The sequence below is a fragment of the Hyla sarda genome, chromosome 4, assembly GCF_029499605.1.
Source record: "Hyla sarda isolate aHylSar1 chromosome 4, aHylSar1.hap1, whole genome shotgun sequence".
In the NCBI taxonomy this organism is placed as follows: Eukaryota; Metazoa; Chordata; class Amphibia; order Anura; family Hylidae; genus Hyla; species Hyla sarda.
The window spans coordinates 267,228,174-267,246,382 of NC_079192.1; the positions used below are offsets into that span (position 1 = coordinate 267,228,174).

Below are 18,209 nucleotides of genomic sequence, written 5' to 3' on the forward strand. Positions count from 1 at the left end.
GGGATTTGCTCCTACTCTGGACAGTTCCTAAAATGGACAGAGGTGTCAGCAGAGAGCACTGTGGTCATACAGAAAGGAAATTCAAAAAGAAAAGAACTTCCTGTGGAGCATATAGCAGCTGATACATACTGAAAGGATTAAGATTTTAAAATAGAAGTAATTTACAAATCTGTTTAACTTTTTGGCACCAGTTGATTTAAAAAATGCTTTCTAGGGGTAGTACCCCTTTAACATAGAGGCATAGGTCTGCAAAAAAGCTCTAGGCATAAACCAATATAATATTTTCCCTTAAGACAACTTGCAAATTGGTTGAGAGTTGCAAAGGTTTCTGTTTTGTAACTATAACTAACATTTCCTATAAAAGAAAACTAAAATAATACTACAAAATAATGACATTTCTGGGCCATGTACTAAAATAGGATAATCCAGCTATCATTTCCCACTAGTAATAAGTGCTTATTGCAAGCAATGAGCGGAAAATAGTTTCTTTTTCTTTCTTTTTTTATCCTGCAATAAAAGAAAACATACCTTAAAGATTTTTAAAGTTTGTAGTAAACCTCCAACTTCATTTTTCAAAGTGAGGACAACTGCTGTTTTCTCTATTTCAGCAGCTGGTTCGGTTTTGCTACATTTGTTCTCATCAATTTTCACAGCATTCAATTTGTCACGCTGAAAAAAAAACAATAAAAATAACAATAATAATAAGCTGATTGAACAATGACAAACACATATTTAATAACAAGTAGACAGAACCATAATCTTTATAATACTTTAGTGCTCGAGTTACCTTGTGGTGACCTGTTAGTTAGAGAATTACGGTATGTTAATCAACTGAATGTAAGGCAAAATTGACATATTTGAGTGGCAACCCAGAGAGAGTATAGATGTTGCCATGGGGGATGGCTGGGATCTATACCACTGGTGAAACTCCCACAAAGGATTTCACAATTCTCCCATTCCCCATAGGCTGGCACAGTGATTGCAAAGCTGCACAGTAGGTGATAGATGCCATAGTATTCTTGGTGCAACATTGATGGTATAGTGTAAAAGAAGAACACACACTGGTAAAATGGGGGAGATTTATAAAAACCTGTCAAGAGGAAAAGTTGACCACTTGCCCACAGCAACCAAGATCACTTCTTTAATTTTTAAAAAAAAAGGCATCTGAAGGATAAAAGAAGCAATCTGATTGGTTGCTATGGGCAACTAGTTAACTGTTCCTCTTCACAGTTTTGATAAATCTTCCACAATGTAAAAAAAAAAAAAAAAAAAAGGCACAGCTTTACTATAAGTAATTAACATTTTCAAAAGTGGCAATACAGTCTCTTGCTTTTATTTCCTTAGGTGAAATGCTAACTGGTTGTACACCGTTACTGCAATTCCCAACTGCAGAGTGCAGGTCTTTGAAGTCTTGTAGCCTGACAGCCACTTTGTCCTAGGCCTGGCCTGATGCTCTGTGAAGTCCTAGGGTGATGCGGATGATGAGGCACTTCTTTAGATAGGGTGGGTAACTATTTTCTTGGCTCAGTCCATCTTTATCTGTTGCTCAGGAGGAACCTGGATATGTAAATCTCCAGGACAGTAAAGGGTTTTTCACAGGAGTTGGTATAGCCCTAAGGAGTTCTGGGTAAAAGGTTCCTCTCCCACTCTACTCTAACTCACCACTTCCTATTCCTCTCTGTAGAGGCAGAGCTTGGAGCAAGCACCTGTCCTCTCTAGAAGGTTCTTTAGCTAGCATGTAGGCATGTAGGCAGGGAATCTACACTCTGTTCCAAATTATTATGCAAATTATATTTTTCTCATTTACCTAAATAATTGATGTAAATAACAGTCAGCATAATTCTTATGTTATCAACTAATAAGAGTACAATTCAAATTTTATTGAACAAACCTCCTAATGATAACAGTATTTTTTTAAACATAAAAAACTTACAATGCACTGTTTCAAATTATTACGCACAGTAAGTTTCAAAACACTTTATAGGTTGTAAATAGAGATGAGCGAACTTACAGTAAATTCGATTCGTCACGAACTTCTCGGCTCGGCGGTTGCTGAATTTTCCTGCATAAATTAGTTCAGCTTTCCGGTGCTCCGGTGGGCTGGAAAAGGTGCATACAGTCCTAGGAAAGAGTCTCCTAGGACTGTATCCACCTTTTCCAGCCCACGGGAGCACCTGAAAGCTGAACTAATTTATGCAGGAAAAGTCATCAACTGCCGAGAAGTTCGTGACGAATCGAATTTACTGTAAGTTCGCTCATCTCTAGTTATAAAGAACTGAAAATTGTCATTTGCTGTGTTTGCAGCATATTTACTGAAATCAAAAGCTATTTCATTCAAACTTTCAACAACATTTTAACTTTTTAAAGATTTTAACAGGTCACGTTACATTTTAACATAAGACCCCTTATTTGATAGCAGCTTCACAAGTTTTGCATCCATTGAACTTGTGAGATTTTGGACAGTTTCTACTTGAATTTGTTTAGCCTCCCAGTCAGAATAGCCTCCCAGACCTACTGTTTGGATGTAAACTGCCTCCCACCCTCATAGATCTTTTGCTTGAGGATGCAAAGGTTCTCAATAGGATTGAGGTCAGGGGAGGATGGAGGCGACACCATGACTTTCTCGTCCTTTTAACCCCACAACAGCGATTGATGCAGAGGTATTCTGTGCAACATGAGATGGTGCATTGTCATGCATGAAGATAATTTTAATACGGAAATCATAGTTCTTCCTTCTGTACAGGGAAGAAAGTGGTCAGTCAGAAACTCCACATACTTTGCAGAGGTCATCTTTACACCTTCGGGGACCCTAAAGGGGCCGGCCAGCTCTCTTCCCATGATTCCAGACCAAAACATGACTCCATCACAGCCTTGCTGACATCACAGCCTTGTTGGAATAGGGTGGCCGTCCACCAAATATCCACTACTCCATCCATCTGGACCATTCAGGGTTGCACAGCACTCATCAGTGAACAGGACTGTTTGAAAATTAGTCTTCGTGTATTTTTCTGCCCAATGCAGCCATTTCTGCTTGTGAGCATTGGTTAGTGGTAGCCATATAGAAGGTTTATGCACAGTTTCAAGACTCTGGAGGACTCTACACCTTGATGTCTGTGGGACTCCAGAGGCACCAGCAGCTTCAAATATCTGTTTGCTGCTATGTAATGATTTTTTGGCAGCTGCTCTCTTGATCCGATGCATGAATCTGCCAGAAATCTTGCTCAATGTGCCTTTATCTGCACGAACCAGTTTGTGCTCTGAATCAGCCACACATCTCTTAATAGTGCGATGATCACGCTTACATTTTCGTGAAATATCTAATGTTTTCATACCTCGTCCAAGGCATTGAACTATTTCACTCTTTTCGGCAGCTGAGAGATAATTTTTCTTCCCCATATTGCTTAAGAATGGTGCTCTGCTTAATAATGTGGAACACCCACCTTTTCCTTAAATTGGGCACACCTAGCAATCTAATTATCACAGGTATCCGAGATTGTTTTCAGTGATCAAAAGAGCCATGAGGCACAATGCCATCAATGAGTTAAACTGAAAAACAAAATATTTCATCTTTGTGATACTTAAATCGAATTTGCATAATAATTTGGAACAGGATGTAATTGCTGGCTATTATCTGGTTACCCTCTGCTTGTGTCGGCATTATTTATGTTCTATTAATCATGGTTGGAGTACACATGTCTACCCGTAGTACGATCAACTCAATGTAATAATTGCTATCAAGGTCATTGCCTGATTGCTACTTTTACTTTGCATAATGTACTATATTAATGTATAGAGAAACTCAACACAAATTTTCCCAAATAGTTCCCAAACACTTGAATTCAGCACTTAGGTGGTGAATTTAAGTTACACATCTTCCTTGGCCCAGCAAGACAAAAAACTCTCAATCCCTTGATCCTCCATATAACCAACATCTCAAGCAGCAGTGGTGGACCACCCTCACATCTTTACATACATCGAACTCTATGGCTGATATGTTCAGTCCGGCTAGATCTCATTCATCATCTATGGATCAAGCCAGGGTGGTAATATTCTCACAATCTTCTATGCGGAACAATCCCTCAACTCCAACAGCTGATATTTTCTGGTGACTAAATATTAACTGCACTCTTTGACCAATTATTACAACAGGAGCTGGATAAATCCTGCACCAAAATTACCTCAAAGATTTAAGTCAAAATTCAAAGACTCAGGCCAACAAACTGACACCATTGACACTAAACTAGATGCCAAAATCACCAAGATGAATCAGAACACTGACAAAATCTCTGCTTTGCATGCCCTATTAGACTCTGCTAATGCCAAGACTGAGGACCTAGAGAATTGGTCCCAACAGGTTAAAGCTGCATGGACAGTTTCTCTATAAAACTCTGATCCAGGGCATGACTGACATGTTACATAAGACTGACTGCATGTATAGAGCATTGACTAGTCCTCACATTCCAAGAGATGTAATTGTGAAACCCACCTTTTATTAATCCACATATAGCAGTAGAAAAAAAGAGGCAAGTGGCAAATATTTTAATTAGGAGACCATGTGATTCATATTTTTGCAGATATAGCCCCATAAAATACCAGTGGGCCCTTCCATTTCACTTATTCTTCATTTAAAGGAGATACTACAATATTGTTTAGGCACCACAGGAAGGAAGGAGTGCTCTCATATAGATTGAGCCCGTCAGGGATTGGAGGAGGACAGCAATAAGGAGTGCACAATGGCTCTATAAGAGGAGGCACGTACACACAAGGAGGCAGCCCCTATGGGACACGCCAGAAACTGTTGCAGGAAGCGACCATGCAGAAGAGAAGAACATCTAGAGCCTACAGCGAGACAAAGGAGCACAGTACGGTCCAGGTAACAAAAAACTCTAAATGCCAGTCTGGCGCAATGTGACATCCGTGGATCACCTATTTGGAGGTCTCTTCCTTAATAGTAACTGCTTGTATATTTACCCCCAGCATGTGTAGGATCCCCCCACCCCTTCTTCCCATCTCTACACACAAACACACTCACAAATACTAGGTTTGCCATGTTGTTCTCTGACCGTTTTGTTTCTTTTTTTATACCTATATATTATCTATTTATTCCACACGTGGTTGTTTTGTTTATTACTACATGTGTTTATGTTTTATTACTATATATGTTTACATAGGCTTTAATTAGTATTTTTGCATGTCTAAAATGTATTTTCCTGTGATGTACACCAAATTTTAATAAAAAAAATATTTGAAATAAAAAATATCAATAAAACATAAGGCATTAACTGCACAACACCCTACAAACAGGCCAGGTAGGTATCCAAGTGGGACACTGCATATTCCAAACACAAATTGGTATGTCATGTTGCTAGGATATATTAATATGCCACAAAATTAGTGTGGAGGTGAATTTTCTTTACTAGCACAGTGATTTCATCATAATCAGTCTTTTTAGACCCTCATCAATATGTGATCCTAGCATTCCATGTAATATTGGGAAAAGGGATTTAAAGGAGTTATTCAGCTTGGAAATACTACGCATTGTCCATTTTATTTCTCATCACTCTGGATTCTGCATAATAAACTTCTGAATTCATACATTAAAAGGGGTACTGATCAACTGATGCCAGAAAGTTAAACAGATTTGGGAATTACTCCTACGTAAAAATTTGAATCCTTAAAGTACTTAGATGCTGTATGCTTCAGAGAAAGTTGTGTAATTCTTTCCAGTCTGACCACAATGCTCACTTCTGACACCTCTGTCCATGTCAGGAACTGTCCGGAGTAGAAACTAATGCCCATAGCAAACCTCTCCTGCTCTGGACAGTTCCAGATATTGACAGAGGTGTCAGCTGAGAGCACTGTGGTCAGACTGAAAAGAACTACACAACTTCCTCTGGAACATGCAGCAGCTGATAAGTACTGGAAGACTTAAAGGGGTACTACCCACTGACCAGTGTTCCGGCTGCATTTAGTTCCGAACGCTGTGCGCATGCTGCGTGGGTTGGCCACGCGCCCTCAATACAAGACTTGCATACCAGACTAGCATTGAGGGGGTGTGGCCTGACATCATGAGGGGGCAATGTCGACCCCCACAGCGTGCGCACAGCATTCAGAACTAAATGTTCCAAATGCAGCCAGAATACTGGCCAGTGGAGTACCCCTTTAATAATTTGAAATAGAAGTAATTTACAGTAAGTAAATAGAAGCAATCTGTATAAATTTTCTTGCACAAGCTGATTTTAAAAAATTTTAACAAAAATTTGTTCCACCGGAGTGCCCCTTTATTCAGTAATATTGGTTAGAAAGAAAGGCTATACTGAATATTCTACAAGCTATAATTAGAATAAATCTAAAGCTGTAATAGCTATGGTCTATGAGCAGCTGAACTACTTGTTGACAGTTTACAAGTAGCATCAGAAAATGAATTTAATGAAGATACATTACAAAATATATTACACAGACATGAGATTTTATATGTGTTAACCACATAGTTAGTGCTGGTCACAAGGTTCAATTTGAACATAGAGTTTTAACTGAAAATACTTCTGGCCCATTCACAGATGTTATCGTTTTGAAGCAGAACCCCAATATAAGCATCAAAAATTATATTTCTCAGTCTATATAATCCACACAGGATAGGGGTTTAAAGTGAATGTCTTTCATTCAACACTGTTACACACTGCACTCCAGCCGCAAGCTCCGGCCGTGAGCGCAGTGTCCTTGGGTCCCCGTCTGCCGGCGGGCTGCGATTCGCATCGCGGGACGCACCCGCATGCGAATCCCAGCCCGTCACTCACTACTATCTGCTGTCCCTCTGTCTCCGCTCCGGCGCGCACGTCCCCCATTTCCTAGGGCGCGCGCACGCCGGAGCTCTGAAATTTAAAGGGCCAGTGCCATTAGTGTTTAAACCTGACACCACATTATATATCCCTGCACCTCCCACACTTCCCTGCCGGATCTTCAGTGCCCCTAGCCTGAGATTAAGCGTTCCCTATTGCCTGTTTGTCTTCCTGTGTATCCAGACCTTTCGCTACCTTACTAGACTCCGCACCTTTGCCGCCTGCCTTGACCTGCTACGTTTGACTACGCTACGGCCTAATCCTCCTGTACTTCGCCTTGCCCAGCTACCTGTGGGGTCAAGCCGTGTCGGGGATAGCGACCTGGGTGTCGTCTGCCGCAGCAAGCCCATCCTGGCTTGTGGCTGGCTCTGGTGAAGACCAGCGGCACCTTAGACTCCGCTCCCCGATACAGTCCGAGTCATCAGCCGTTATAAACACCTTTTTATCATTAGTTTTTTTTTGTTTTGTTTTTTTCATCAAAAAAAAATGTGCTACTGTGCAACTTAAATTCTCAATATTTCTATTTGGCATGTTTTCATAAGCAGATTTCTAAAATGCTAAAATGATGGCAGGCTACAGCCACCACTAGAGGGCAATTAGCGGCTTAGTGTATTTGCATTTATAATTAGTTGAATGTTGTATGCCGTTCTTTGTTATTAATGGCAGTAATGGAAGTTTTGTAGAAACACCAACCACTCTAAAGATATGTTATAAAATCATCCAAAATGAATCAGCACAGAATGCTGGTCCATGACGTAACATCAGGAAGAGATTGTTAGCCCCTTAAAGGGGTATTCCAGGGGGGGGGGGGGGAAATGTATATATCAACTGGCTCCAGAAAGTTAAACAGATTTGTAAATTCCTTCTATTAAAAAAATCCTAATACTTCCAATAATTATCAGCTGCTGAAGTTCTTTTCTGTCTGACAACAGTGCTCTCTGCTGATACATCTGTCTGTCTTGGGAACTGCACAGGGTAGGAGAGATTTGCTATGGGGATTTGCTTCTACTCTGGACAGTTCCCGAGACAGGTGTCATCAGAGAGCACTTAGACAGAAAAGAACAACTCAACTTCAGCAGCTCATATGTACTGAAAGGATTAAGATTTTTTAATAGAAGTAATTTACAAATCTGGAGCCAGTTGATATATATTAAAAAGTTTTTTCCTGGATAGCCCCTTTAACCTCTTAAGGACGCAGGGCGTACCTGTATGCCCTGCATCCGGTCCCGGTATAAAATGTGGGGTCACGTCATACCGGGTCAGTCCCGGTAGCTAATGACAGCCGGGACCATGGGCTAATAGCGTGCGGCACCGATCGTCACTTTTTATATCATGAAAAAATTAATAAAAAGCAATCAAAAAGTCTGATCAATATAAAAATTGTACCAATAAAAACTTCAGATCACGGTGCAAAAAATGAGCCCTCATACCGGCCCACACGCCAAAAAATAAAAAAGTTGTTACGCCGAGCGCTCCGGGTCCCTGCTCCTCCCCGGAGCGCTTGCGGTGTTCTCCTCTCTGCAGCGCCCCGGTCAGACCCGCTGACCGGGAGCGCTGCACTGACATTCACGATGGGGATGCGATTCGCATAGCGGGACGCGCCAGCTTGCGAATCGCATCCCAAGCCACTTACCCGTCCCGGTCCCCGGCTGTCACGTTCTGGCGCGTGCGGCTCCGCTCTCTAGGGCGCGCGCGCCAGCTCTCTAAGATTTAAAGGGCCAGTGCACCAGTGATTGGTGCCTGGCCCAATCAGTCTAATTAGCTCCCACCTGCTCCCTGTCCATATAACCTCACTTCCCCTTCCCTTTCTGGTCGGATCTTGTTGCCTTGTGCCAGAGAAAGCGTTTAGTGTTGTCCAAAGCCTGTGTTCCAGAACTTCTGCTATTGCTATTGACTACGAACCTTGCCGCCTGCCCCCGACCTTCTGCTACGTCTGACCTTGCCTCTGCCTAGTCCTTCTGTCCCACGCCTTCTCAGCAGTCAGCGAGGTTGAGCCGTTGCCGGTGGATACGACCTGGTTGCTACCGCCGCAGCAAGCCCATCCCGCTTTGCGGCGGGCTCTGGTGAAAACCAGTAGCAACCTAGAACCGGTCCACCGACACGGTCCACGCCAATCCCTCGCTGACACAGAGGATCCACATCCAGCTAGCTGAATCATAACAAAAGTTATAGGGGTCAGAAGATGACAATTTAAAACTTATACATTTTCCTGCATGAAGTTATGACTTTTTTTTTTTAAGTAATACAAAATCAAACCTATATAAGTAGGATATCATTTTAACCGTATGGACCTACAGAATAAATATAAGATATACATTTTACCGAAAAATGCACTGCGTAGAATTGCAAGCCCCCAAAAGTAAAAAAAAAAAATAATTTTTCTTCAATTTTGTCGCTGAAAAGTATTGAAAGACTAGAGTTTTGCTTATGTAGAAGTAATCTACAAATCTGTATAACTTTATAGCACCAGATGATTTAAAAACTATTTTTTTCTCAGGAGTGCTCCTTTAATTTTGCCTTCAGATTGCACAAAATTGTTCTGTTATTGCATTGCTGCACTTCAAAAGCTATAATTCCCTAAACCGTAGTAATGTCCCTCTTGGTGTGTTGGGGAAGAGTGGGTAGGTCCCCCACAATAGGTAGTAAGGTTGCTCTGTAGGTAGACAGGTGTCTTCAGGTAGTTTCCCCCATCAAATAGGTGACCAGTAGGTAGGGCCAACCCAGAGAGAGTTCCTCCTGTAGGCCAATCCCACAGATAGCTGTATGAAAACCCCCATATAAGCTCTGTAGGTTGTAGGTAGCCCCCTACTAGCTTGTTAGACAGAACTCCACAAAAAAAAAAAAAAGCACGAATCACAGGATGTCGGGGTGCAGTCTGTATAAGGATCTAGGTGAGGGATCCCAAGCTTCACACAGCATACATAGGACAGCAGAACTCACAGGTAGTGGAAAAATATCTGGTCTTTATTCACAAATCTGAAGGCGACATTTCAGCTGTCTCATCCAACCATTTCAAGGCTTGAAAATGGCTGGGTGAGCGAGCTGAAACGTCACCTGCAAATTTGTGAATAAAGACCAGATTTTTTCACTACCTGGGAGTTCTGCTGTCCTATGTAAGCTAGTCCCCATATTAGCTAGACAGGAACATAGTAGATAGTCCCCCATATTAGGTAGGCAACAGAAGTCCCCCACATAAGGTAGTCATCAGAAGTATCTCACATTAAGTAAGCAGCAGAAGTCCCCCACACTTGAAAGGCAGTAGTTTTCCCCATATTAGCTAGGCAGCAGTTGCCCCACATTAGCTAGGCAACAGTTCCCCCACATTAGCTAGGCAGCAGAAGGTCCCCACATTAGGTAGGCAGCAGAAGCACCCTGCATTAGGAATTCAGAAGAATTCCCCCACATTAGGTAGGCAGCAGAGGCCTCCCATATTAGGTAGGCAGTAGAAGTCCCCCACATTAGGAAGACAGAATTCCCCCACATTAGGTAGGCATCAGATGTCCCCCACATTAGGTAAGCAGCAGATTTACCCCACAATAGGTAGGCAGTGGCTCCCCGACAACAGGTAGGCAGCAGCTCTCCCACATTAGGTAGGCAGCATCTCCCCCACATTAGGTGGTAAGTAGTTCCCCCCACATTAGGTAGGCAGTAGTTCCCTCTACATTAGGTAGGCAGCAGATGTCCCCCACATTGGGTAGGCAGCAGAAGTCTCCCACATTAGGAAGGCAGCAGATGTCCCCCACATTAGGTAGGGAGCAGAAGTCCCCCATATTAGGTAGGCAGCAGCTCCCCCCACAATAGGAAGTAAGCAGATGTCCCACACATTAGGTAGGCAGCAGATTTCCCCCACAATAGGGAGGCAGCAGCTCCCCCACATTAGGTAGGCAGCAGCCTCCCCACATCAGGTAGGAAGAAGTCCTCCACATTAGGGAGGCAGCAGAAGTACCCCGCATAAGGAATGCAGAAGAATTCCCCCACATTAGCTAGGCATCAGAAGTCTCTCACAGTAGGTAGGCAGCAGAAGTCCCCCACATTAGGAAGGCATCAGATGTCCCCTCTTTGCACCTCCTCCTCTTTCCTCTTCCTCTGCGCTCTGACATCACTCTTGCGCCAGAGCACAGAGGAAGGCTTCGGCCTCTTGTGATTGACAGGGTGAGGAGCCAATGGCTCTTCACCCTGTCAAACCTTCCACCGAGCGCCACATTTAACTGTAGACGCCTCATTACCGGGAATGTCCTGTCTGATTCAAGATGGTATGGAATCATGCATGCCCCCTTTCTAAGCGACCATGCCCCTTCTCAGGTTTGTAGATTTATTTTGGCACATTGCACCACAAATTCTGGGACAGACACAATCTGTGGTGCAGTGCACCAAATTGTGTCGCACAAGTAATACAGAACTCAAAAACAGAAATGTTTTCTTAATATACTAACATCATATAATAACAGTATGTAAGCAGTTATCAGCTTTGTAATGAGTGTTCATTAAATATAACTGGAACTCTTTCTCAAGCAGTCAAGTTGAATTTATACATAAAGTAGTAAGAGTGCTAATTCATTCTCAATAACAGTAACTAAACTAACTACAGCCTATATTAAACTATATAACAAGAAGGCTTCTTATTATAGCCTTTGGAGATGAGCGAACTTTTGAAAAATTCTATTCGGCTGATTCACCAAATTTTTCGAAAGAATTGGTTCGATCCGAATTTATTTGCGGCGAATCTATTTTAAAAACAGCTATTTCTGGCCTACAGAGAGCCTCAATAGGGGTGTAGAACACTTCGCTGTGTTCTAACACACATATGGAGTGTGCTGGGGTATTACAATAATACGGTTATTCAGTATGACATGCAGATTACAGGCATCGCTTTTAGAATCACTGCCGCAGAGCGGCACGATGACAGAGCCTGGAGGTGGCATCAGTATAAGGAGACCATATAGTGGCTGAATGACACAGGGTGGAGGTGTTGGCAGCATGAGAAGACAATTTAGTGGCTGAATGACACAGCATGGAGGTGTTGGCAGCATGAGGACACCATATAGTGGCTGAATGACACAGCTTGGATGAGGCTTAAGCATGAGGACACCATATAGTAGCTGAAGGACACAGCATGGAGGTGTGGGCAGCATGAGAACACCATATACTGGCTGAATGACACAGCGTGGAGGTGTTGGCAGCATGAGGACACCATATAGTGGCTGAAGGACACAGCGTGGAGGTGTGGCAGCATGAGGAGACCATATAGTGGCTGAATGACACAGCATTGAAGTGTTGGCAGCATGAGGAGACCATATAGTGGCTGAATGACACAGCGTGGAGGTGTTGGCAGCAGGAGGAGAACATATAGTGGCTGAATAACACAGCATGGAGGTGTTGGCAACATGAGGAGACCATATAGTGGCTGAATGACACAGCGTGGAGGTATTGGTAGCATGAGGAGAACATATAGTGGCTGAATGACACAGTGTGGAAGTGTGGGCAGCATGAGGAGACCATATAGTGGCTGAATGACACAACGTGGAGGTGTTGGCAGCATGAGGAGACCATATAGTGGCTGAATGACACAGCGTGGAAGTGTTGGCAGCATGAGGAGACCATATAGTTGCTGAATGACACAGCGTGGAGGTATTGGCAGCCTGAGGAGACCATAAAGTGGCTGAATGACACAGTGTGGAGGTGTTGGCAGCATGAGGAGACCATATAGTGGCTGAATGACATGGCGTGGAAGTGTTGGCAGCACGAGGAAATCATATAGTGGCTGAATGACACAGCGTGGAGGTGTTGGCAGCATGAGGAGACCATATAGTGGCAGAATGAAACAGCGTGGAGTTGTTGACAGCATGAGGAGACCATATAGTGGCTAAATAACACAGCCTGGAGCTGGCAGCAGCATGAGTAGACACTAGTGCTTCACAATTCCTAAGATTAAAAGATGAATTCTGAAAATTAAACTGAAGATTTTGGGTAGCTAATGCTGCCATAACAAAATTTTTATTCCCAGACCCAGGCCCAGCAGCATCAGTAAACCATATATTGCCTAAATAACACAGCCTGGAGTTGGCTGAAGCATGAGGAGACCATATAGTGTCTGAATGGCACATCCTGGAGTTGGCCGAAGCATGAGAAGACCATTGAAATTGATGATAATTAAATTTAACCCCTTAACCCCTTGGGGATGGAGCCCATTATGACACTAAGGACGGGAGCATTTTTTGCAAATCTGACCACTGCCACTTTAAGCATTAATAACACTGGGATGCTTTTACTTATAAATTTGATTCCGAGATAGTTTTTTCGGGACATATTCTACTTTATGGTAATGGTAAATTTCCGTCAATACTTGCATCATTTCTTGGTGAAAAATTCAAAAATGTTATGAAAAATGTAAAAATGTTGCATTTTTCTAACTTTGAAGCTCTCTGCTTGTAAGGAAAATAGACATTTCAAATTAATTATATATTGATTCACATATACAATATGACTACTTTATATTTGCATCATAAAGTTGACATGTTTTTACTTTTGGAAGACATCAGAGGGCTTCAAAGTTCAGCAGCAATTTTCCAATTTTTCATAAAATCTTCAAAATCTGAATTTTTCAGGGATCAGTTAAATTTTGAAGTGGATTGAAGGGCCTTCATATTAGAAATACCCCATAAATGACCCAATTATAAAAACTGCACCCCTCAAAATATCCAAAATGACATTCAGTAAGAGTGTTAACCCTTTAGGTGTTTCACAGGAATAGCAGCAAAGTGAAGGAGAAAATTCTAAATCTTAATTTTTTACACTCGCATGTTCTTGTAGACTCAGTTTTTGAATTTTTACAAGTGGTAATAGGAGAAAAAGCCCCCCAAAAAATTTGTAACCCAATTTCTCTCGAGTAAGGAAATACCTGATATGTGTATGTCAAATGTTCGGCCGGCGCAGTAGAGGGCTCAGAAGGGAAGGAGCGACAATGGGATTTTGGAAAGTGAATTTTGCTGAAATGGTTTTTGGGGGGCATGTCACATTTAAAATTTAATTTTTCATTTTCACGGACCACTGTTCCAAAAATCTGTCAGACACCTGTGGGGCGTAAATGCTCACTGCACCCCTTAATACATTACGTGAGGGGTGTAGTTTGCAAAATGGGGTCCATTGTTCTGGCACTATGGGGGCTTTGTAAACACACATTGCCTTCAATTCCGGACAAATTTTCTCTTCAAAATCCCAATGGAGCTCCTTCTCTTCTGAGCATTGTAGTGCGCCCGCAAAGCAATTTACATCCACATATGGGGTATTTTCTTACTCAGAAGAAACGGGGTTACAAATTTTGGAGGGCTTTTTTCCTATTTTCCCTTGTGAACATGAAAAATTGAGGGCAACACCAGCATTTTAGTGAAAAAAATTTTTTTTTTCATTTTCCCATCCAATTTTAATGAAAATTTGTCAAACACCTGTGGGGTGTAAAGGCTCACTATACCCCTTGTTACATTCCGTGAGGGGTGTAGTTTCCAAAATGGGGTCACATGTGGGTATTTATTTTTTAGCGTTTATGTCAGAACCGCTGTAAAATCAACCACCCCTGTGCAAATCACCAATTTAGGCCTTGTTGTGCGTCCGCAGAGCATTTTTACGCCCACAAATGGGGTATTTCCATACTCAGGAGAAATTGCGTTACAAATTTATTTATTTTTTTCCTTTTACTGCTTGTGAAAATAAAAAGTATGGGGAAACACCAGCCTGTTAGTGTAAAAAAAATAAAAGATTTTACACTAACAGGCTGGTGTAACCCCCAACTTTTCCTTTTCATAAGGGGTAAAAGGAGAAAAAGCCCCCAAAATTTGTAGTGCAATTTCCCCCGAGTACGGAAATACCCCATATGTGGCCCTAAACTGTTTCCTTGAAATACGACAGGGCTTTAAAATGAGAGAGCGCCATGCGCATTTGAGGACTACCGTATATACTCGAGTATAAGCCGACCCGAGTATAAGCCGAGGCCCCTAATTTCAACCCAAAATCCCAGGAAAAGTTATTGACTCGAGTATAAGCCTAGGGTGGGAAATACATCATCCCCCCCTGTCATCATCCAGACCCCCGTCATTAACATCCTCATCATCATCACCCTGTCATCATCCAGACCCTCATCATCATCACCTGTCATCATCCCCTTGTCATCATCCCACACCCCCCCTTCATCATCCCCTTGTCATCATTCCCACCCCCCCCTTCATCATCCCCTTGTCATCATCCCACACCCCCCTTCATCATCCCACACCCCCCCTTCATCATCCCCTTGTCATCATCCCACACCCCCCCTTCATCATCCCCTTATCATCCCACACCCCCCCCTTCATCATCCTCTTGTCATCATCCGCCCTCAGTGGTCTTCAACCTGCAGACCTCCAGAGGTTTCAAAACTACAACTCCCAGCAAGCCCGGGCAGCCATCGGCTGTCCGGGCTTGCTGGGAGTTGTAGTTTTGAAACCTCTGGAGGTCCGCAGGTTGAAGACCACTGCGGCCTTCGACATCATCCAGCCCCCTCCCACCCCCTTCAGTTCTGTACAGTTCTCACCTCCACTTGGCGCTGGTCCGGTGCTGCAGGACTGTCCGGTGGGGAGGTTGTCCGGTGGGATAGTGGTTCCGGGCTGCCATCTTCACCGGGGGCGCCTCTTCTCCGTGCTTCGGGCCCAGAATAGAGGCATTGCCTTGACGATGATGCAGAAGTACGTTGGTAATGAACGTACCTCTGCGTCGTCGTCAAGGCAGCGTGACTATTCTGGGGCCGGGCCCGAAGCGCTTAGAAGAGGCGCCCCCGGTGAAGATAGCAGCCCGGAACCACTATCCCACCGGACGACCTCCTCACCGGACAGTCCTGCAGCACCGGACCAGCACCGAGCGGAGGCGAGTACTGTACAGAACTAAAGGGGGCTGGATGATGTCGAAGGCCGCAGTGGTCTTCAACCTGCGGACCTCCAGAGGTTTCAAAACTACAACTCCCAGCAAGCCCGGACAGCCGATGGCTGCCCGGGCTTGCTGGGAGTTGTAGTTTTGAAACCTCTGGAGGTCCGCAGGTTGAAGACCACTGCGGGTGGAGAGTTCACTCGAGTATAAGGCAAGGGGGGTGTTTTCAGCACGAAAAAATCGTGCTGAAAAATTCGGCTTATACTCGAGTATATACGGTAAATTAGGGATTGCATAAGGGTGGACATAGGTGTATTTTACGACAGTGATTCCCAAACAGGGTGCCTACAGCTGTTGCTAAACTCCCAGCATGCTTGGACAGTTAGTAGCTGTCCAAAAATGCTGGGAGTTGTTGTTTTGCAACAGCTGGAGGCTCAGTTTTGGAAACACTGCCGTATAATAAGTTTTTCATTTTTATTGGGGGGGGGGGAACAGTCTAAGGGGGTGTATATGTAGTGTTTTACCCTTTATTTTGTGGTAGTGTAGTGTAGTGTTTTTAGGGTACATTCGGACTGGCGTGTTATGGTGAGTTTCCCGCTAGGAGTTTGCGCTGTGGCGAAAAATTTGCCGCAGCCCAAACTTGAAGCAGGAAACTTACTGTAAACCTGCCTGTGTGCCAGAAACCAAACAGCTGTTTGGGCATGCTAGGAGTTGTAGTTTTGCAAGATCTGGAGGGTTACAGTTTAGAGACCACTGTATAATGGTCTCAAAATGTAGCCCTCCAGCTGTTGCAAAACGACATATTCCAGCATGCCCAAACAGCTGTCTGGACATGCTGGGAGTTGTAGTTTTGCAACATCTGGAGGGCTACAGGTTAGAGACCACTGTATAATGGTCTCAGACTGTAGCCCTCCAGATGTTGCTAGGCAACATACCGGCTTCCATAGGATCCAGGGAGCCGTCCTCTTTTGCCGCACGTCATCACCGCCCACGCCGATCTCCGTCGCCCACAGCCTCCGGACGGGTAAGTGGATCTTCGGCGCCGGTCCCCCCGCTTATTGTGGGTGGGCAGGATGGGGAAAACTAAAGTAAACCCCCGTCCCCGATCTGCTATTGGTGGTCGCGTATAGAAGGGGTGTCTTAAACAACCACAATCCCCCTTATATTCCGGGTCACCATAGACTCGTATGACCCGGAATCGGCGCAAATCGCAACTGTGAATTCACTTGCGATTTGCACCGATCGCCGACATGGGGGGGTGTCTAATGACCCCCCTGAGCATTTGCACGGGGTGCCTGCCGATTGATATCAGCAGTCACCCCGGTCTGGTCCCCGCCCGGCAGGGACCGAAATTCCCACGGGAGTATGCATACGCCCTTCGTCCCCAACAGGTTAAGGATCAAGGTATTTCAGTTTTTGCACTTTCATTTTTTCCTCCTTACCTTTTAAAAATCGTAACCCTTTCAATTTTGCACCTAAAACTCCATATGATGGCTTATTTTTTGCGCGGCCAATTCTACTTTATAATGACATCAGTCAGCTTGGTAAGGACACATGGTAAGGACACATGCCTGCATATCTGTTAACTAGCCACCTCATGTCACATGGCTGAGCTCAAGCGGCCACCAGCCGACCGCGACTCTTAAAGCGGCGACCGGCAGTGGCCGCTTTAAGAGCTCAGTCGTGTGACATGAGGTGGCTGGTGAATGGACAAGGAGCGGAGCCATCAGACTCCAGAAGCAGAAGAGGATTTTTTTTTTTATCTTGGCAAATCTTGGCTGATTTTACTAGTTTAAGTGCAACTGTCCCACATAAACTATTTCCAGGGTGACAAAGATGCATACAATTGCGGCATAACTTTTGCTGCTTTTTAGCCGCATTGATCAGGAAAAAATATGCCGCAGTCATCAATAGTCGGTTAGACATGGCAATGCCCCGCTGCCACCATGCCTATTCCCATATATTTCAGTTCTGGGACCGATGTGTGATTACCCACAGGTCCCAGCACATGCCCCCCTGATCATTCTTACGTACGGGTTGTGAGTTTTCAGAGCTCACTTCCATTGGCCCCAGTGTGCCTACGTAATACTAGAGGCAGAGGGTGAGCAAACTCTCTGCCTGTAGGTACCGCAGCGCCTCGCCAAAAGAAGACAGGAGAATGGAAACTGGTCTTTTTTTCTAAAGTTGTGTGTGTGCAGAGGGAGCGATTGCTTGTTCTAAAAACACGTCGCCCGCATGTAAGAATTATCAGGGGCGCATGCGCTGGGACTTGTGCGTAATCACACAGCGGTCCCAGCACTGACATACAGGGGATAGGCGTGGCGGCCACAGGGCATAGCCAGGCCTATCTGACTGTTGCTGACTGCAGATTAAAGCATACTACATAAAGGGGGCTTCTGCTACAACTAAAGGGGGCTGCTGATATTATTACCTAAAGGGGGTACTTCTACTACCTAAATGTGTCTGCTGCTTTTTCTACCC

At 44.0% G+C, this 18,209-nt stretch overlaps 1 protein-coding gene across 1 annotated transcript in view; it reads right to left on the reverse strand.

The window, feature by feature from the left end:
- TPH2 (tryptophan hydroxylase 2) overlaps positions 1-18,209 on the reverse strand; it is a 379,719-nt gene that overhangs the window by 340,595 nt on the left and 20,915 nt on the right. Inside the window, exon 2 of the mRNA XM_056574111.1 lies at positions 529-669. Within this exon, the coding sequence (XP_056430086.1) occupies positions 529-669 (141 nt within the window). The remainder of the gene's footprint in view (positions 1-528; positions 670-18,209) is intronic.